Source organism: Erpetoichthys calabaricus, chromosome 11 (genome assembly GCF_900747795.2).
Source record: "Erpetoichthys calabaricus chromosome 11, fErpCal1.3, whole genome shotgun sequence".
Taxonomy (NCBI): Eukaryota; Metazoa; Chordata; class Cladistia; order Polypteriformes; family Polypteridae; genus Erpetoichthys; species Erpetoichthys calabaricus.
In genome coordinates, this window is record NC_041404.2 from 60,260,058 (window position 1) to 60,282,826 (window position 22,769).

A 22,769-nucleotide genomic window follows, 5' to 3' on the forward strand; every position below is an offset into this window, starting at 1 on the left:
ACATTTAACAAGTTTACAATTTGAGCTATCAGGGAGCGGTTTACGGGTTTCAAATGCAAATCCTACTGCTGACTCACTCTGTGACTTTGAATGAATGACCTGCAAGGGTTCAGACTGAACAAGTGCAGGAAGATGTCTAGAGTGGGTGGCACGGTGGCACAGTGTTATAGTGCTGCTACTATGCAGTAAGGAGACCCGGGTTTGAGTCCAGGTTCCTCTCTGCATGGAATTTCAATGTTCTCCCCGTGTCTGTGTGAGTTGCCTTCTAGGTCCTCCAGTTTTCTCCTACAGTCCAAAGACACACAAGTTAGGTGAATTGGTGATTCTAAATTAGTGCTATTGTACAGGTGAGGGGTGAGCGATGGACTGGTGCCCTGTCCAGGGATTGTTCCCTGCCTTGTGCCCTATGCTAGCTAGAATAGACTCTATCAGACCCCCAGTGACCCACTTCAGGAAAAAGTGGGTTAGAGAGTAAGATGTCTAAAGTGCGACATTATTATCACTATGATAGGCGCTATATAGTCACATTTCAACTTCACTGACTCCTTGTGTGACCCCCTTTGTAAGTCCTGCCAAGTGTCACATGTCCATACTGCATTTGTAAACTACCTTGAGGTGGTCTTCACTATGGAAGGTGGTCTATAACATCAGGGAGTCAGTCCTAAGAGTCACATCACCTGCCAGTGTCAGCCTGGTAGAAAATATCCAAAAACTTCAGATAGTCAGTTGTATTGGAACAGCAAATAAGGGTTCCACTCAACCTTGAAAGGCGCTATATGAAACCATCATCCACTTCACTCACAAGTAACCAGAATATAAGAATTTAGAAAGATATAGTCAAAGAGAAAGACACAGAGCCGTTCTCAGGATTAACGTGTGTGGAGTCCTGAAGTTAAGAGAGGGCAGCGAGTGACTTGCAGATGTTGATTACATTTCATAAAGTGCTTGCTAATGCTGTAGGCTACGTTCATATTTATATTTATTTGCTTGGCAGACACTTTTATTCAAAGCAACTTACAAAAGATGTCAGCATAATTGAATAGGCATCAGTCTGTTTGGGAACAAATGTGACAGGACAACAGTACAAAATGAGTCATTGGGAGTTACAACTCCTAGCAGAGAAAGCCCAACAGATCCACTCTCGAGGCAGAAACTCAACAAACAAAAGTCTTCAAATGTTTCTTCAACACATTAGTTTGAAGGGAGGTGGGCAGTGTGTTCCACCAGCCAGTTTGCTACAGAAGAAGAGAGTCTGGACTGAAATTTGATGCCAAGAAGAGGTGGCATCACCAGATGCCAATTAACGGCAGTCCATAAAGTTTGAGAAGGACCAGGGGACCTCACAAGTGTCTTCATACACGCAGGTGCTGAGCCGATAGATAGATAGATAGATAGATAGATAGATAGATAGATAGATAGATAGATAGATAGATAGATAGATAGATAGATACATTTTTAATTTTTAAAATGACCTTTATTTTAAACAGTGACAAAAACATTAACAAAACAATATACACATTCAATTTACATTAAAAAACCAAGCGTCATAATGAACAAGAGAGCCATACATCCGACCCCAACTACTCCCCTTTACACTCCTCCTACTCCGCACATTAATAAGAACTTTAACAGTTAATAATTCATTATGACACAAAGACCACCTTTACTCCCCCTTTACACTCCTCCTACTCCGCACAATAATAACTACATGATGTTGATGCCCACCATTACTGTCTTGTTATTCCCAGTTGAACACCAGTTCACCCCCCTCCACAGCACACAGTACCTGTCGTGTCCCCCACATGTCGCTAAACATTTCTAAATTGTTTGTTAATTTATGGTACATGAAATCGAGTTTCAGTCTACTTTTAATTAAAATTTTAAAGAGCAGCAGAGCGTCAGTCCCCATGAGGTTCTTCTCTTTGTTTCTGCTTGTTTTTAAAATTGCTAACTTGGCTTGTCCTAAGAGGAAGTTTCCAATAACACATTTATTCTTATTGTTTTGATAATAATTAATACCAAAGACAAAGCAAATAGTAGAGAACTTAAAACCAAATCCACCAAGAAGAAAGTCCAAGAACAGGAACAAAGGCTTCAGCCGTTCACAGTGAATGAACAGATGAAAAATGGTTTCTCTCACATTACAGAACGGACACTGGTCAGTCTCTGAAACTTTAATCGTAAACAGAAACGAGTTTGTGGCTAAGGCCGAGTGCGTTATCCTCCACTGCAGATCTCCAAGTCTTTTCTGCAATGGCAGTTTATAATAAGCTCTCCATGAAGGTGAGATGTTCTCAGAGACCTGCAGTTCCTTCCTCCACAGTGTGTCTGGTAACTCCTTCATTTGATTATAAAATGTCACTTTGACACACAGTTTATACAGTTCTTTTTTGGTAAACAGTTCAAAGTCTTTCTCAACTAGAGTACCAAAACGGAGAAGGTGCCCAGGCCTGTCTGTGTGGTCAGTGACATTTGGCCTCACGATAATGGCAGGTGATGTCATCTCTGCCTCTAGTTTGTCCTCACCTTTGAAATATTCGGCACACACAGAACTCGCGCCTGACCTCCTTAATGCTGTTTTTACCTGGCTGAGAAAAAGTGCAACCAGGCGTATTGATCTGATGCCCAGGACTGTCGCTAGGTGGGCAGGTGTGTGCCAGCACCTCATATGTGTGTTAATCAGGTCACTTATTTTTAAAAGTCTATTGTTCAAAAGAATAGATACAAAAAAATCGGAAAGCAATAATGGACATTCTAACATAGGGTTCCACACTAAAGGTTCTTCCATGAACCAATAAGTACTCTCCAGATTTAGCCTGGTCCTCCTGAGTTTTCTGTGCCAGATGTGAAGTGCGGATTGATAAAATTTTGGCAAATCAGACCGAACAAACACTGCATTGTTCAAAAAGAAAAAATGTTCAGCGAAATTGAAGCCTCTTACTCTACGAAATAAATCAAAGGCCAGCTGTCTCCACGGCAGGTGCTCGGGTCTGTATAAGAGCCGATGTAACATTTGGAGTCTAAATGCCTCCATCTTGCTTAACAAGTCAATGAGTCCCTGACCGCCTTCTTCTACAGGCAGATACAGGACACTACGCTTCACCCAATGTATTCCATCCCAAAAGAACTCTAAAATAATGCTCTGGATGGTCTTGATGATAGATAATGGGGGGTCAACACACTGCAACTTATGCCAGAACATGGAGGCTATCAAATTATTAATAATTAGGACCCTGCCACGACAGGAGATCTCCTTTTGAAGGTATCTCCATTTGTTCAGCCTGGCTTGAACTTTTTCTACCCAGTCTGCCCAGTTTTCTTCAGCGAAACCTCCCTGTCCCAAAAACACCCCCAGGTATCTGAAGACTCTTCTATTCCACTGAAGACCACCAGGCAGGTCTGGCAGGTCCCCATTCCTCCAGTTGCCAATTAAAAAAGCATTGCTTTTGTCCCAGTTAATCTTAGCAGATGACAGTTGCTCAAATTTATCCAGGCAATATTTCAGTGCCGTGATGTCTCCAGGATGACAGATAAACACTGACAAATCATCTGCATACGCGACCACCTTAAGGTTTAAGTTCGGGCACTGAGGGATGTTCAGACCTTGAAGGTGGATGCGAAGCTGCTGCAGTAGTGGCTCGATGGACAGCGAGAAGAGCATACCGGACAGAGAGCAGCCCTGACGTATCCCTCTGGTTACTTGGAGGGGCTGTTAATGCTCCATTCAGTTTCACGACACTAAAGACGTTGTGATATAAAAGTCCAATGTGCCTAATGAACGAAGGTCCAAAGCCAAAGGCCTTCAGAACTGCTAAAAGATACTTGTGGTCCACCCTGTCAAACGCTTTCTCTTGATCCAGCGATAAAAGTCCAGCGTCAAAACCAAAGAGTCTAGCCGCATCAATCACGTCTCGAACCAAGAAGATGTTGTCCAGAATACACCTGTTGGGGACACAGTATGTCTGCTCCGGGTTCACGATACTCGCCATGACTCTTCTTAACCGATTAGCCAGGGCTTTGGAAAAGATTTTATAATCCACACATAGCAGGCTGACAGGACGCCAGTTCTTTAACTCCGTGAGGTCTCCCTTTTTTGGGAGTAGTGTGATCACCGCTCTGCGACAGGAGAGGGGCATTTCGCCCACTCGCAGACTTTCACTGAAAACCTCTGCCAGATCAGCGCCAAGGTGAAACCAAAAGGCTTTAAAAAATTCAACAGGCAACCCATCAATACCTGGGGATTTACCAATGTTCAGTTCATTCAAGGCCGTAGTCAAGTCCTCCAGAGAAATCGTAGTTTCCAAGAAGTCCTTCTCTCTATCTGGAATCTGAGGCAAGTCTTGGAGAAAAACTGACGTCTCTAAAGGAACCTCTGCAATGTCCGCAGAAAACAGTCGCTGATAAAACTGATGCGCCCAGGCTCGAAGGGCTTCAGGCTCCAGCAGTTCCTGACCTTTGTCATTCTTTAAACAGTTAATAATCCTACTTTGGCCAATGGTTTTTTCCAAACTAAAAATGAATTGTGTGGGAGCTTCCATCTGGGTGAGCGACTGCATTCTCGAGCGGACGAGTGCGCCGTTGACTTTCTTGTCCATGAGGTCTAACAATAATTGTTTCTTAGTTTTAAGGGACTCAAAGGTGTGGCCGTCAAAGTTAGAACATAAACCTGAATGAAGGTCTTCAATTTCCTTCTCCAGCTCCGAAATGGCCGCATTCACATCTCTGGTGGTCTGCTCTGTGTATTGTTGGCACAATACGCGTATTTCAGTTTTAGTACAATCCCACCATTGCCTCAGTGAGCTGAAATTCTTCTTTTTGCATCTCCATTGAGTCCAGAAATACACGAAACAGTTGATAAAGTGGGGGGTCTTTCAGTAGATTACTATTGAAGTGCCAGTAGGACTTGACAGAATGTGTAGAGAGAACAGAAACTCGAAGGAAAACAAGAGAGTGGTCAGATAAGGCAGTTGGAAGAATGGAGCAGTTAGTAATGAGATTACGGTGATGTTTGTGGATGTAAAATCTGTCAAGTCTGGCCATAGAAAGCAGCCCAGCTGAGCCCTTCACCCACGTGTACTGTCGGACCCCCGATGAAAATCTCTCCAAATATCAATGAGATTATTTTTGGTGACCACAGGACCCAATGCGATGACGGACCCTGGATGAGGTTCTAGCCCATTCCTGTCCAGCTGTGCATTATCTGTGCAATTAAAATCACAAACACCAGCTCATCATCCTCACACATCTTCAGCACATCGTTTAATACAGAGAAGCAGTGAGTTCTCTCAGTCCCTGAGTTTGGGGCGTACATATTAATAAACACCCACTTCATCTCCCCCATTAGTGCTTCTACCTTCATCAGCCTCCCCTGGATTAACTCCGAACAAACCGCCCTGTCTGGTACAAAACTTTTTGAAAACAGGACTGCGACACCGGCACTGATATTGGAGCCATGACTTAAATGTGCCACCCCCTGCCACTCTCTGTGCCAGTCAGACTGATTTGCCACGTCAGTGTGCGTTTCTTGAAGGAAGGCCACGTTCATCTTTTTTTGCGCTAAGTGCTCAAATAGCGCCGTTCGTTTCACCAAATCTCTGCAGCCGTTTATATTTAAGGAGTACAGGGAATAGTCAGGCATTATACAGGAGAGTAAAGTAGCAGTCAACAACACTGAGGTAACCCAAAAAACGGGGAATCGCATTAAAACTGCCATCATGATTGCGCTTCTAAAGAACGTTTCACTTTACAGATAATGTTCTTTAAGCGGACTCTCTCTTTGGTGGTCAGTCCTAGTTCAGCAGCCCGGCACCGCACTTGCTTCGCAGAGCTCAGAAATAAATGAAGATTAGGAAAGTGTTCGACAATGTGGACCCCGCGCTTCCCTTCTAAACACTCTAGGAAACGCAAAATGCTGTCCGTGCTGTAGGCCTCGTGTAAGCTCGAGTGAGATGACAGATCCACCCTGATCGACGGGTCAGATTCATTGCCGTCCACCCCTCCTTCCTCTCTCACTGAATTGTCATTGGCGTCTGTCTGCTGCGGATCACTAGCGGCGGCATCTGCACTGTCAGTTTTCGTGATCTTCTTGGCGCGTCCACCGCTGGTTGTTTGCTCTTTTCTCTTCCTGGTAACCGGCTTCACTAAACCGTGTTCACCGTCACCTTCATCAACGAGCATTTCACCATCGGCCCCCCTCTCGTGTGCTGTTTCATCAGTCAATGACTGCACAGCCAGCGCGCTCTCCTCCGCCCCACCTTGAGAAGGTGCGGCGCCTGGGTTCGTCTCTGGAGCGGAATCACTCTCGGTGGGTGTCTGTTGGTGATGTTCAGTAGAATCATCTTTACAATATTCGACCTCTAGTGCCACTTTAGATACTTCCTCCACCTCTTCCTGGCCGACTTCAGCCTTCTTATTCCCATTAATTTCACCCATCTGATCGGCATTTGCCGTTGCTCCCGTAACCATTTCAACCCTCTGGTTTTGTTCAATCGCAGGTTCTCCGCTGGACACTTCTGGCACCCCTGCTTCATGTCCCGGGCCTACTGTGATGCCTTGTAATACTGTTATTTCACATTGATCATCAGCCGCTTCATCAGAATCATAACTCCGATCTTCCATGTCTGACTCACTAAATATAGAATCATTCTCTTCATTGTCCGATGTTGTGCTATTGAGCTTTCTGTGTTCACCAGACGGTCCCGGCATATCCGAGTAGACAGTCATCTCACCCCTTTTACACTGACTCGCTTTGTGCCCTGTCTGACCACACTTAAAACATTTCATTAATTCTGTAGAGATAAATACAATATACTCGTATCCCTCTACCTTAAATTTTAAGGCCACAGCTAGCTCTTCGCGCAAGTTATTTAGTAGCATGTACACCTGTCTCCTGAAAGATACGCCATGCTTCAAATCCGGAGAACGGCAGCCAAGCGGTATCATTACCAAGTCAGAAATGACTTCACCATATCTACGAAGTTCATTTAATAAAACCTCATTCTTCAAAAATGGTGGAACATTTGAAATAATAACTCTTTTAGCAGGAGTCGATAAAGGCAGCACCGGCACTAGCGAGCCGTTTATCACCAGGCCCTCCTGCACCAGAGTATGCACCATAGCTTCATCGTTTAAAAAGATCACAACCGTTTTATTCATGCGAGAGGCAGACTTTACGTTCTTACTACCCACTCTCTTCGCCACCTCAACAACACACGCCTCAACAGAGACCATCGGTCCACAACTACTTTAATTTCGTTTTTACGAGAAAGGTGTTCAAAATTTCGTGGGTTAAGCCCCGGAGGCTTTGCTCGGGACGCGGCCATGGCGGCGAGCTGCAGCCACGTCCGACTATTACAACACTCACTAACAATACACAACTGACTTTTAAAGAAATGGCAAATGAGCAAAAAAATCTGTATATATCAAATTGATAGTAAAGAAAGATAGAAAAAAGAAAAACGAGAAAATACTCACAGAGACCCGCCACGAACGAAACCGCCAACAACCACGCCCACCCCAGACCAGAGTAATCGACAGACAGAGGTTCAACAGACAGAAAGGATAGATAGATAGATAGATAGATAGATAGATAGATAGATAGATAGATAGATAGATAGATAGATAGATAGATAGATAGATAGATACTTGAAAGGCACTATATGATAGATAAATTATTTGAAAGGGACTATATGATAGATAGATAGATAGATAGATAGATAGATAGATAGATAGATAGATAGATAGATAGATAGATAGATAGATAGAGTGGGCACGGAAAGTATTCAGACCCCCTTCAATTTTTCACTCTTTGTTATATTGCAGCCATTTGCTAAAATCATTTAAATTAATTTTTTCCCTCATTAATGTGCACACAGTACCCCATATTGACAGACAATATTTAGTAGAAGCCCCCTTTTGAGCTAATACAGCCAGGAGTCTTCTTGGGAAAGATGCAACAAGTTTCTCACACCTGGATTTGGGGATCCTCTGCCATTCCTCCTTGCAGATCCTCTCCAGTTCTGTCAGGTTGGATGGTAAACGTTGGTGGACAGCCATTTTTAGGTCTCTCCAGAGATGCTCAATTGGGTTTAAGTCAGGGCTCTGGCTGGGCCATTCAAGAACAGTCACAGAGTTGTTGTGAAGCCACTCCTTCGTTATTTTAGCTGTGTGCTTAGGGTCATTGTCTTGTTGGAAGGTAAACCTTCGGCCCAGTTGCCTGGTTGTCTCCACACATACCGCTTAGAATTAAGGCTAAACAGTTCTATCTTGGTCTCATCAGACCAGAGAATTTTATTTCTCACCATCTCAGAGTCCTTCAGGTGTCTTTTAGCAAACTCCATGTGGGCTGTCATGTGTCTTGCACTGAGGTATGTGTGGAGACAACCAGGCACTGCTCATCACTTGTCCAATACAGTCCCCACAGTGAAGCATGGTGGTGGCAGCATCATGCTGTGGGGGTGTTTTTCAGCTGCAGGGACAGGACGACTGGTTGCAATCGAGGGAAAGATGAATGCGGCCAAGTACAGGGATATCCTGGACAAAAACCTTCTCCAGAGTGCTAAGGACCTCAGACTGGGCTGAAGGTTTACCTTCCAACAAGACAACGACCCTAAGCACACAGCTAAAATAACGAAGGAGTGGCTTCACAACAACTCTGTGACTGTTCTTGAATGGCCCAGCCAGAGCCCTGACTTAAACCCAATTGAGCATCTCTGGAGAGACCTAAAAATGGCTGTCCATCAACGTTTACCATCCAACCTGACAGAACTGGAGAGGATCTGCAAGGAGGAATGGCAGAGGATCCCCAAATCCAGGTGTGAAAAACTTGTTGCATCTTTCCCAAGAAGACTCATGGCTGTATTAGCTCAAAAGGGGGCTTCTACTAAATACTGAGCACAGGGTCTGAATACTTAGGACCATGTGATATTTCAGTTTTTCTTTAATAAATCTGCAACAATTTCAAAAATTCTTTTTTTTGTCTGTCAATATGGGGTACTGTGTGTACATTAATGAGGGAAAAAATTAATTTAAATGATTTTAGCAAATGGCTGCAATATGACAAAGAGTGAAAAATTGAAGGGGGTCTGAATACTTTCCGTACCCACTGTAGATAGATAGATAGATAGATAGTGTGGGAGATGGCTGGCTGTTCATCCCAGCCAATACCTTCAGGCCAATAGATGGAGCCCTCCCTGTAGCATGGGGGTAACCCGAAGACCGGCAGGGAATCATGGACAATGGAGTTTTTATTCCCGACCCTGCTGGACACCGTGGGGCCCACCAAAGGACGCTGCAGGGAGGCTCAAGGACTTATACGTGCCCTATAACCCGGAAGTACATCCTGATCACATGACCAGAAGGAACAACGTGCTTCCGGGATGAAGAAAAGGAATTTTAATCTGACCAGGAAGTGATAACAAGTCATGGACTGCAGAGTTGGAACCACTTCCGGGTCAGGGACTATAAAGGACTGTGGGAAACCCCAGACGAGTGAGCTGAGCTGGGAGGAAATGCGGCTAAGTGTCTGGGAGTGGAGGATTAAGTATTGGTGATTGATTATATTGATTATTGTATAGTGTATGAGTAGTGTGGAGTGGAGGGTGCTTTGTGCACGTTATTATAAAAATAAAAAGTCTTAGACTTTTACCTGGTGTTTGGCGTGGTACCTGAGGGTTCAAGGGAGCAATATCGCCCCCTACTGTTACAATAGATAGATAGATATGAAAGGCACTATATAATAGATAGATGGTGCCACACACACGCGCACAGGAGGCAGTCAGTGGGCTTAACTAAAGATGGAAGGATGCATCAGGAGTTGATGAAGTGCACTGATGTCTTTTCTTCCCCACTCTGTAGATCATCTAATGAGAAACCTACCTGAAGCCCACCAAGTTCCACTTCGGACTCCAGACCACGCCCCCTTACTGACCTCATTTCAACCTGTCCCCGCTGGACCCTCTTTTTTCTTCCAGAGGTCTATAAAAACAACCAGCTGCCTTTCCCTTCCCAGTCCTGTCCTGGACTCCGTCATTTGAGACTGCTTTACACTCATCACGTCCTTGAGACTTTTTCTTAATATACAGGGTGGAACCCAAAACTTTTTCCTTGTCTATTGTGCTTCATTAACAATAGATAGATAGAAAGACAGAAAGGTATTATATCATTATATAGTGCCTTTCATATCTATCTATCTATCTATCTATCTATCTATCTATCTATCTATCATGAACACCAATAGCAAGGCACTGTATACAGTGATAAAGTGGCACATTCTGTCACCAACAGTGACAATCTGTGAGCTGAGTTGGTCACTGCACTAGTCAATGATCTTAATACAGAAAAATTAATAAAATTATAAAAAAATAATAATAAGGTCGCAGATTCAAAGCTGGGCATTGACTTTGCATCACCATTGAGTCAATATGCCTACTAAACTTCACAGAATATAAATGCAGGAAGACCTGGTGTTCACAAAAGAAAGGCACTATATAAAGTCACAAAGTGTCATATTCAGTCATCAAAAGAGTGACTCCCCATGAGCTGAGGATGATGTTGTAACAGCTGACCCTCGCAGTATTGAAATATGGAAAGAAGTTGCCGTTGTCCATGATGGAAGGCGCTATATAAAATCATAAGGCACTAAACTCAGTCTTCACCATTGAGTTCCTTTGTCACCCAGGCAGCCACCATGACTGTTATGCCATCTAGTGGACAAAATGTTGTTCACAATAGAAAAGCCCTGGGCTTAAGAATCCTCCAGTGGCTGAAAAGAGCTGTCACACCCGCCAGGCCTTACAATGTGGAAATCTGGAAAGAACTAGTATGCGGCAATGATTTGGAGGTCACTTTGGATATTATATGAGATAAACACAAACACAATAAAGATGAGCCCGAGATCAGATTTCATGCCAGAAGTAAACATTTATTTCAGAATTGAAAGGCTGCAGGGGTCAGCAGTGGAGCAAAGGGGGCTTGTGACGTGCAAAGCAGAGTGAAGATCAGCAGACCTCCAGGTGTCTGTCCATGGATTCAACAAAGTCCATTTTTTACAGCATACATCTGACTATTTGAGCTTCTGTAAAGGAAAGACATATGAAGAATATAAGCAGTGAGCCAGGATGTCCACTCCGTGACGCTTCCTTCATTCCACTCACAGGAGACTTTAAGAGCCGCACTCAGCTCCACCTGCACACCTGAGGCAAGTATGGGACAGCAACACATGTGGTGGTCCTGGATCAGGTGACCACCATCCACTCAGCACGACAGCTTAGTTAATAAAAGGAACACTTTGCATACAGGGAGTCAATATGTAGAATATTATGGGATATCTGAAATGTTTCTATCAAATTATGTCAGACAAGTTCTGTCTAACATTGTACTCTTGTGATGAATGAGGACAGAAGTGACTGATAATGATTAAAAAGTTCAGATGACCCCAAACACACCTGGCATGCCAGACCACCGTGCCAATTATATGATCTGCCTGTGATGTGAGTGTAAAAAAAAGAAAGGTCACGTGTTCTGACTGCAAGCTGCTTCATTGCACACATTGAAAAGGCGCTATATAAATGTCCTAAACCTGCCTGTTCACTCGCAGTCACAGATCTGTGACACTTTGTGGAAATATGGAAACAACTGAAAGGGACCTCAAGATGGTCTGACAAACAGAAAAGTTAGGTGAGGAACAGAAATAGAAAGTTAGGATGAAGGAGAGCAAAGGTTCAAAATAGAGAAAAATTATAATTAAAAGATCACAGTCATCCTCAGCAATGTGAAGGCCATCTGGTCTTGTGTGATGTGTGTTGTGACAAGTACAGAGTTCAGTGACAAAGTGACACATGTGCCAATCAACACACACTCTGAGGTGCCATCATCACTGAGTAGAATTACTTGAACTCTGAAGTTTTATCTTCTTCACCTCAAACATCTGCCAGACCTCGAGCCCCCCGCACTGCTCACCTGAAGGCCATTGTGGCCCACTTAGCGAGATTTGCTGGACTCAACTTAACACACAGACCACAGATGTTGAGTAAAGTCACACACCAATAATATCAGGCACACTGAAGGTGACAGTCACATTACTGCTCTTGAGAGGGGATGTCACACTTGGAACCTGCAGCTGCTGATCTCGTCACCTGAGGATATCGGTTAACATGACTAGAAGTTGCAGGGCTGTCACATTACATGACTTCTAGTCGGAGGGGGCATCAAACTTTACATCTGCAGTTGTCGATCTCGTCACCTGAGTATGTCAAGTTACTGTAGTATGTGACTAGAAATTACAGGACATGTGACATTACAGGACTTCTAGTCAGAGAGGACATCAAACTTGATGGCTGTGGTTGCTGATCTCATCGCCTGACTACACCAGTTTATAAAGCTAGAAACCGCAGGACATGTCGTATTAAGCCAATGTCACATTATACAGCTTCTACGTAGAGGGGATGTCAAACTTGATGACTGCGGTTGTCAATCTCATCACCTGAGTATGTCAGTTTATATGATGAGAACTTGCTGGTGACGTCACCCTTCACGACTTCCTGTCACAGGGGATGTCAAACTTGCCGACTTCTCATGATGATCTCTTTGCCTGCGTATGTCAAATTATACAACTAGACATCTCTGGGGATGTCATCTTACTTGACCCTGTGATTACTGTCCAGCACAGTGTCACATTTCCACACTGCTGAATGTCCTTCATTTTTTATGACAGCCAGTAACGTGCTGCCTGACTCAGCTGTTGCTTGCGCTCAATGTTTACAGGTGTGGTGACTTCAGCCACCGTATTTAATTTTGTCGATTTTTCTCTTGGTATGTAAAACACGAGACATCAGACAGACGAGTCCCTCTTCTCTATGCAGGGTCCAAAACTCTCCTGTTCCTTTTTGCTCGTCACACCATTCAATGAATTGTACTTCCTGCTTGGCACTCATTGGCTGTCAGTGTTACTGCACATAGGCTCCGCCCCTACAATTTAAGGCCGTTTAACCTGTTGAAGGCCACAAGTCACAAAATGCATGGACTGAGAAGCTAAAGGTGTCAGATGACACGACTGCAGATCAGAGGGCCACGCTGCGACGGCCCCCCAACTTGATGACATTATGAAAATAGCTGGAAAAGTCTTGTTATGTGACACGACTTTAAAATGACATGCTCAGGTGACAAGATCACCAACAGCAGTGACCAGCTTGAACATCCCCTCCAGTGTGATGTCGTGTGACGTGACAACAACAAGCCCCCTCTGATCTCACCCTCCCAAAGCCGCCCAGTAGAAGGGGTCTCTTACAGACAGAAAGTTCTCGATGCCGGTGAAGACTGAAGAAGAGAGGCCTGACAGACACAAACACAGAGAGAAGAATCAGAAAAGGGAAGAATTAAAGGATTAACAGCAGAAGTGCACTGCGGACCACCGGCTAACCTGTTCCCCCCAAACGCACAGCAGCCTGACCCTTCACTACACCGGAGTCTGATGATTTGTAAGACTTGACTAAAGAAAGAGGATTTCCAGAAGTTTACAGGGAGAGAGTTGGGCGACTATTAGTGAGAGGCTGACATTACTGTGTTTAACATTGGAGTTCACTATGAAAAGGCGCTATATAAACTGTGAGCTGCTGTGACGAGGCCTGTGTGTTCCTCACTGAGTAAGTTTTTTCAGCAGTGACACATTGTTGAAATCTGGAAATTACAGAGCTGTAACTGAAAATGATCTCAGGTTGGAACTCACCTTTTAAAGGCGCTATATAAAGTTAAAACAATGTCTGCACTGCCACCATCACTGTGGGGTCCTGAGTGACTCAATTCACCTGCCAGAGCTCACAGGACACAAATGAACTGTTTTACCTACAGAGTGCCCCAGGATGAGTGTCACTTTAAAAAGGTCACCTCATGTCATTTTAAAACCTGTAGAGCATCCCAGTAGCACTAAGGCGGGACACCAGTCCATCACTGGTCCCACTCACACTCACATTGGGGGCAGTTGGGAATTACCAAGCAACCTCACCTAACCCATGCAGACAGAATGACAACACCTGAACTTAGGATCTGAGCCGGATACCCAGGGTCCATGAAGCAGCGGCTCTAATCACGGTGCTGCCATGCCATCAAACTGTAAAAAAGGCGCTATATAAAACAATAAGCTTCAATCCTAGTAATGGAATCCTTCTGTGATCCTTCGTGAGTCACTTCATCTCCAAGGAAACATTTCTGCTCTATTAAAATCCCACTCAAAATGGAATTCACTATGAAAAGGCGCTATATGCAGTCATGAGCTTGACTTTCCACTCCCTACCAACCATGGACTGCCTGTGTAGATCTGAATGAGCCATTAAACTGTGGGGCCTGTAATTAAGAATTCAAACTATTGTGTTCTACCTGCATTAAGATGGAGTGGACTATCAAAAGGCGCTATATAAGTCATAGGTGTGTTTATGAACTTCTTATCATGGCCTGCCTTGTGTGACCTTGTGCAGGTCCCCTCCCTGCTGTGGCCCATAATGCATTTAAAGTGCTGTGTTTTAACTTTAATTGTGCCTGTAGATGGACTTCATCATGCAAGGGCGCTATATAAAATAACAGAATGGTATTCTTCAGACTCCAGCATTGATTTCCTATACATTACATTGAATTTAGCTGTCCAAACGTCAACATCTGAATGTTAAGGCAGGTTTCAAAGCACTTGGCCACTTACCGTTTCACAATACAGAATCCACAAGGGCTGCTGTAGGTCTGGCCATTGCTGGCACACACGGGTGGGCTGTTCAGTGAGCATCTAACCGACTTCAGTTTCTCACAGTCAGGCTACAGAAATGGAGAGCAGAAGGTCAGGAGGACATTGGCACCGAGTGCTGAAGGAGACAACCTGAGGAGACCCTTACCTGAACCATGTCTGCTTCACTTCTCAAGACTGTGGAAGAAAGCAAATGAAACCCATCATTGAATACTCTGTGAAACATCTAAAATAACCTTAAATCTTCATTCATTTTCATAAATTAGAATTTAGGAGGACTTCTTAGTAAGAATCTATCACCACATGAGACATCACGTCACACAAAAAATATCCGCCAGTGCCATCGTCACATAACAGCATGTGCTGCTCTGATGGACTATGAAGGCACAGACTCCTCAGTGGGCTCCTCTCCTCCAACCCTTGTGTGATCCTGAGGGGTTAACATTTCCTCATGGAGATCACAGTGAGCAGGTGGACAAGGCGGCCAACATAATGATAAGGTAAAGAAAGGCAATCGTATCACTGGCATGGTGGGGCAGTGGCCATCACTGCTGCCTCATAGATGCCACGTCCAGAACTTGAACCCATGCTGGGTCGTTGTCTATGTGGAGTCTGCGTGGGTTTGTCGTCAGGCTTTCCTCTCACATCTCAAAGATGAGTTTATATTGTTAGTGGACAAATCTAAAATGGACCAATGTGTGTGTGAAAATGTAGTCTGCAATGGACTAGCACACCCTCCACTATGGAGTCCACGCCTTGTCCCCAAATCTATAGTGGCCCTGAAAATGGACATGTGGATGGACTCTCTAGATAGATAGATAGATAGATAGATAGATAGATAGATAGATAGATAGATAGATAGATAGATAGATAGATAGATAGATAGATAGATAGATAGATAGATAGATAGATAGATAGATAGATAGATAGATAGAATCTTTATTGTCATTGTCACTTTTACAAAGAAACAACGAAATTGAAGGTGCAGTCGACTCAGTGTGAGGAATAAGTTAAAAAGACAAGAAGAGAAAAAATAAAAACAAACCAAACAGCAATAAAAGTACTTTACAAAATATACAAATTGCACTGGTTGACTTAAGGTCTATATTGCAGATTCTATCTATCTATCTATCTATCTATCTATCTATCATATAGCACCTTTTTTCTTTCTATTTATCTATCTATTATACAGTATAGTGCCTTTCATCTGTATATAGAGAGACAAAAAACAGATTATCAGTAACAAAACTCACACAAGTACAAATTGGAGTTAAAGTTGAAAAAATTAATTGAATTCATTCCCCTTAAATCTTCTTAAAGCTAATTTTTCCTAATCACTTTTACCAGTTTGTCACAAAACTGGCGACTGTGGGAAAGACACACTGAATAAGCAGGAATCTCACCTGAGAGGCAAATGAAGGCGACGCACAGCAGCAGGATGCGCATGGCAGACATCTCGACTTGTCTCACTGGCGTGTGTGTGTGTGTGTCAGACTGGCTGCCCAACATGCTGGTGCCCTCGATTTATGAGGTGGCACATCTGGGTAACAAATGTAAAAAAAAAAAAGCCTTGCAGGTATTGATCCTCCCAATTACTTAATATTCAAAACTATATTAAATTAAGAAAGGCCTTGGAGATACACACGTCACACAGATAGATAGATAGATAGATAGATAGATAGATAGATAGATAGATAGATAGATAGATAGATAGATAGATAGATAGATAGATAGATAGATAGGAAAGGCACTATATAATAGATAGATAGATAGATAGATAGATAGATAGATAGATAGATAGATAGATAGATAGATAGATAGATAGATAGATAGATAGGAAAGGCACTATATAATAGATAGATAGATAGATAGATAGATAGATAGATAGATAGATAGATAGATAGATAGATGTGAAAGGCACTATATGATAGATAGATAGATAATTTATTTAATTTTTTAATATAAACTTTATTGTGCACAATAAACAGAAGACATGAACACATCAATACAAATAATTTTTTCATATAACAATGTCATTACTCCTCCACTACTCCCCATTCTCCACACATTAAGTACACACGTCTGTATTTAGTATTCAGCACTCCAGCTAATCCTTCTAACATTTAAACATTACAATTTTCACACCAGGTCTTCCAAGTTATTCCAAATTTATTTTTAGTTGCCCCTCCTCAATAGAGCACAGCACCCCCTTCACTCCCCACACTTTTTCAAATTCTTCGATATTACACATTGTTTTATAATATGTAAATTCTAGCTTGATTCTTGAAATTACATAAAATTTGAAAATAAACAGTACCTCATCTGGTAAAGTACCACACTGTTTGTTATTACGGCTTTTTAAAATGGCTAACTTTGCTTGCCCAAGCAAATAATTTAAAAGTTGAAATTTAGATTTTGATGTTTTGTTATATTTCATGCCCCAAATAAATCTCTGAACATCAAAAGAAACAGTAAGTTTTTCACATATTTTCTGAAAATACACCAACAGAGTTTTCAGTCTCGTACAATATAAAAATAAATGATAAACAGTCTCTTTCTCCCCACAGAAGGCACATTTATCGCTCACATCACTCCGAAGTTTACTTAGAAATACATTTGTTGCGATGACCCCGTGTACAACTCTCCATTGTAAATCGCCTGCTCTCTTATTATTAGGGGGTTTATAAAATTCTCTCCATGCTGGCCTGACCTCTGTTTTTACATTTAATGTTTCAGTCCAGGGTGTCATGATGGTATTTTTTAAACTTGAAAAATGGAAAACTTTGATGCAGTATACATACACATCTATTTTTGGTAAAGACCGAAAAAAATTATTTTCCTGTTCGTCAAGCCTTAAAATCGAGTCCTCCCTCACACCATCCATGTTCAATTTGGGTTCCACCTCCAGATCAGTAAAGCAGCCTTCCTCCTCCTCCTCCTCCACCTTGTTATGCACTGAGGTCGAGTTCCCCTGACTGTCCCTTAGCCTGATGAAGTCTTTTGCCATAAATGATAATAAATAATTGACAGTTCTTATTGATCGAATGCCCAGCCTTGAAGCTAACACATTGGCATCTTTAAAACTCTTGTTGTCCTCCTCCAATAATTGAGAAACAACCACAATGCCACTTTTTATCAAATTCTTAACAAAACTAATTTTAAAAAGCAGTGGACATGTGAATAAAGAATTAAAAATGAGGGGTTCATTGAAAAGTGAAGGGGACTTGGATGGCACTCTCTGAAGAAAGGAGCTCCAAGTACGTAAAACTCCCTTATAAAATTTGGGTAACAGAGAGAGATCAAACCTGCTCAAATCTATGAGCAATAACTGCACATCAAAACCCAAATTATCAATCTTATGGAAAAATGAAAGGGCTATTCTTTTCCAAATTAGGGGTTCTAAAGAGAAAAAAAGGCGCTGTAAAACTAGCAATCTGAAACTAGCCACCTTACAGCAAACATCAGTCAGGCCTTGTCCTCCTTCCTCCACTGGTAAACAGATGAGCCCTTTCTTCAGCCAGTGCACTCCATTCCAAAAAAAGTTAACCAATAATTTCTGTATGGAGTGTAAGAGTCCTGATGGCGGGTCAACACTCATCAGTCTGTGCCACAACATGGAGGCAACGAGATTATTGATAACAAGAACTCTTCCTCTAAAAGAGAGCTTAGGCGCAATCCACTGCCATTTCTACAATCGTAGCTCAATCTGTTGTAAACAGCCCTCCCAGTTGTCTTTTTCAATGTCCTCACCACCCAGCACAACCCCGAGGTAACGGAAAGCTTTCTTATTCCAGCCCAGCCCTGATGGTAAGACAGGCGGAGGACGATGTGCCCAGTCCCCTGATAAATATGCATTCCCCTTCTCCCAGTTAACTTTAGCAGAAGACGCTCCCTCAAAAAGTGCTAAACATTTACATACAGCAGAGACGTCTTCATCAGAATTTACAAACACCACGACGTCATCTGCATAGGCCAGAAATTTAAAAGTTAGATTTTTACACAATGGAATTGTAAATCCCTGCAGGTGTTTCTCAAGCTGTCTAAGAAAAGGTTCAATGGAGATGGAGTATAACATCCCCGACAAAGGACACCCCTGACGAATCCCCCTGGTCACAGCGAATGGCCGGCTTAACACCCCATTGATTTTTAAGACTCCAAAAATGTTGGAGTACAACAATTTGATGTACTTTACAAATGGTAAACCAAAGCCAAATGCTCTTAGAGTTGTGAATAAATATTTGTGGTCGACCCGATCAAAAGCCTTTTCTTGGTCTAAAGAAAGAACGCCAACATCGAGGTTGAAAGCTTTCGAGGCAGATATGACGTCCCTCAGCACAAATATGTTGTCATGAATTTGTCTGTCCGGTACGCAGTAGGACTGGTAGGGGTTGATGATGCTGCCCATCACTTTTCTCAGCCTCGTCGCTAATCCTTTTGAAATGATTTTATAATCCGTGCACAGTAAGCTCACGGGCCGCCAGTTCTTCAGAAAGGAGAGGTTGCCTTTCTTAGGGAGCAAAGTGACGACAGCTCTCCGACAACTGACCGGAAGCTCCCCTGCTTGTAAACTGTCCTGTACAACCTCAAAAAAATCCATGCCCAATAACGGCCAGAACTGTGTATAAAATTCAACCGGTAATCCGTCAATTCCCGGCGTCTTTCCAGTATTGAGACCATTAAGTGCAACTGTGAGTTCTTGAAAAGTGAGGTCGCTGTCCAGAAATTCGGCAGAATCGTCAGAAATGTGAGGCAGTCCTTTGAACAGAGTGGCTGAAGAAGAGAGACTGAGCGGCAAACAAAGTCTCGTAAAAAGACACAGCAAAGTCCCGGATGTCCTCCGGCTCTCTCAGCTCTTCTCCAGTATCTGTTTGGAGAACATGAATAACTTTACCTTGGGCCTCCTTTTTTTCCAAAGCAAAGAAAAATTTTGTAGGTGCATCTAGATGATTAAGTTGTTGAAAACGAGAACGTATTAAAGCGCCGTGAGCTCGAAGCTCCAGTAAATCCCGTAGTGTTGTTTTCTTCGTGGTCAGGGTGTGCAGCAGATCCTCAGAGTAGCCATTTAACAGAGTCTGATGGATCTCAGTGATCTCCTCCTCCAGTGTCTTCATTTTTAAAATGCAGGCCTTGGTGACGTGTTCAGTGTATTGCTGACAAAATTGTCGAATCTGCACCTTGGACATGTCCCACCACTGTCTCAGGGATCCAAAACGCAGCTTTGTGGATCTCCACTGCTCCCAAAAAAAATTAAAACATTTCACAAAATGACTGTCCTGAAGTAGAGTCGTGTTGAAGTGCCAGTATGATTTATATTTTTGTGGAGATGGGAGGAGAAAAGTAACAGAAACCAGAGAGTGATCGGAAAAAGCGACAGGAGTGATATGAGTGTTAGTTAATAAATTTAGGTGCCGTTTAGGACTGTAAAAGCGATCTAAGCGGGCCATCGAGAGGTGCCCTTTGCTCCCTTTGAGCCACGTGAACTGTTTGTCAGCTGGAAAGTGAGAGCGCCACACATCCACCAAGTCGTAGGCCTCGACGATTTCCTTAAGTATCCGGACTGACCCCAAGTGCGGCTCGGCCCCATTTCTATCCATAAACCAGTCCTCAGTACAATTAAAATCCCCCCCCAGCACGACGATCTCATTATTATTAAATTCATCCAAAATCCCCCGTAATAATTCAAAAAAATCCACCCTGGCAGTGCCATTATTTGGGGCATAAACATTAATAAAAACCAACGAGTGGGGGCCATCCTCTGCCTGCACAACTAAAAGTCTGCCAGCCATAACCTCAGTCACCTTTGTGATTTTTAACACGGAGGTTTTACTAATCAGCACTGCCACCCCCGCACTCACACTGGTGCCATGACTGAAAAAGCCCATCCCTCCCCAGTCCTGCACCCAGGCGGCCTGACTCTCCGGATCTGAGTGGGTCTCTTGTAGGAACCCCACATCTAAGTGCTTTTGTCTTAAAAAATCACAGACCAAGTTCCTCTTCAAATCGCCTCGACAGCCATTCACATTTAGGGTCCCCACATGTAACTCAGCCATTCTTACACCACAAAAGAAACAAACAACACACCCGAAAACCAAGAGATTCACTTTCTTGATTTGACCATCCATCAGGACTTATTCTGAAGAATCTTGCGCACTCTGCTCATTACATTTTTCAACCTTGTGGTCTCTTTTTGGTCCAACCCTAAGTTAGCTGCATTGTGCTTTATGTTTTTTGCTGAGCTCAAAAAGAGATCAAGGTCCGGAAAATAGTCTTGTACTTGAACACCCCTCTTTCCCTCTAAATATATCAAGAACTTCCTGATGCTCTTCGTACTGTATCCCCCTTTAGGCTCCATACCAAACACTGAGAAGGTGTTACCAGAAATGTCAGAATCAGTCTCTCTTTCACCTTCCACACCATCGCCACTATCTGCAATATCCTTCTTATTAACTGGCACAATTTGTTGTTTGGACAGATTTTCAGACATTAAAATCTTCTTTGCACCCGTGGTGGACTCCACTGCTTCTTTTCTTTTTCTAGTGGTTATTTGTGATGTCTCCTTACACCCACTCGACTCCACACTCACATCCATCATGGCTGCCTCACTCACTCCTGCTCTCTTTGAAACTTTTATTTCCTTGCTGCTGCTGCTGCTTGCTATTTGTTTGGTACCCAGTCCCAACTCAAGATTTTCCCCATTAACATCAACAATGGCCATGTCTGAGTTTGTCTCATTATTAGTGGGCAGAGCTGCACCACTTGGAGATGGATCATCTCCTGTTACATCATTACAGCAGCCTTCATTTTGGAACAGGGTGACATTCTTATTACCGCTGACCTCTGCAGCCTGACCAGTGGAGGCCTCCTCAGTCTCAGCTGTGCGCCCTTCTTTAAGGACGGAGGCTCCTTCACCTGGGACACTGGGTTCATCAACAGGTGTATCACCAGCCTTGGCCAGCACACCTTCATTATTATTTTCATGCTCTTGGTTAGAGTCTAGTGCAGCATTATCTTTGTCAGCAGGCTCCATTTGCTCTTCAGTTTCCTTTTCATCTAATTCATTCTCACTATCAGTCAGCTCATCTTCTTCAAGCTCCTCCTCCTCTTCAGTCTCTGACTCACTCTCTCTACTTTCTTCATCACATATATAAACATTCTCTCTTTTACAATCAATCGCTTTATGGCCTGCTCTACCACAATTGAAACATTTCATCGATTCTGAACTTACAAACACCACGTAATCCAAACCCTCCACTCGGAACTTTAAGGCCACGTTAAGTTCATCAGTCGCGTTATTTAAAATCATATAAAGCTGTCGCCGAAAAGACACGACATGCTTTAAATCAGGGGATCTGCAGCCCAGTGGAATCATGCTAATTGAAGACATCACTTCACCATACCTGCGCAGTTCACGCTGCAAGATTTCATTACTCAAGAATGGAGGCACATTAGAAATAATAACCTTACGGGCAGGAGTCGACAGCGGCAACACCGATATCAGCGCGCCATTAAGTACAACACCCTGCTCGACCAGTCGGGGCACCAGCGCTTCATCGTCCAGGAAAATCACCACCGCTTTATTCATACGTGACGCCGACCGGACATTCTTACACCCCACCACCCTACCGACCTCCATAACGCAGGCCTCCACCGAGACCGCCGGATCAACAAGCAACCTTACACCGTGCCTTCTGGAAAGGTTAGAAAAACTGTGTGGAGATAAGCCATCTCGTATAGCTTTAGACGCCGCCATAGCGGCAAAGCCGCTATCGCGTCCTCTTTTAAAACAGAAAAATAATTCGTAAAACTAAAACAAACAAACAAAAAAAAGGAAAAGAAAAAGAGAGATACTCACAACACGCAGCAGCCGTCGACGGCAGAAACCACAGACACGCCCACCCCAGACCACACCAATCGAGAGCCAAACGGACAGAGAGATAGATAGATAGATGTGAAAGGCACTATATGATAGATAGATAGATAGATAGATAGATAGATAGATAGATAGATAGATAGATAGATAGGAAAGGCACTATATAATAGATAG

General features: G+C 43.2%; 1 protein-coding gene across 6 annotated transcripts in view; it reads right to left on the reverse strand.

Moving 5' to 3' along the window:
* Nucleotides 1–16,263, reverse strand: part of LOC114660439 (serine protease inhibitor Kazal-type 1-like) — an 821,621-nt gene extending 805,358 nt beyond the window's left edge. For 3 of the 6 annotated variants that reach the window (XM_051934244.1, XM_051934242.1, XM_051934243.1), the window contains exon 1: nucleotides 16,129–16,257. In XM_051934244.1, coding sequence (XP_051790204.1) covers nucleotides 16,129–16,234 — 106 coding nt within the window. In that variant the 5' untranslated portion in view covers nucleotides 16,235–16,257. Of the gene's footprint in view, nucleotides 1–10,900; nucleotides 11,075–14,686; nucleotides 14,797–14,873; nucleotides 14,903–16,128 lie in introns of those variants that run through there. The other 3 variants (XM_028813137.2, XM_051934240.1, XM_028813143.2) reach the window with 3 other exon arrangements.
* Nucleotides 16,264–22,769: the final 6,506 nt, after the last annotated feature.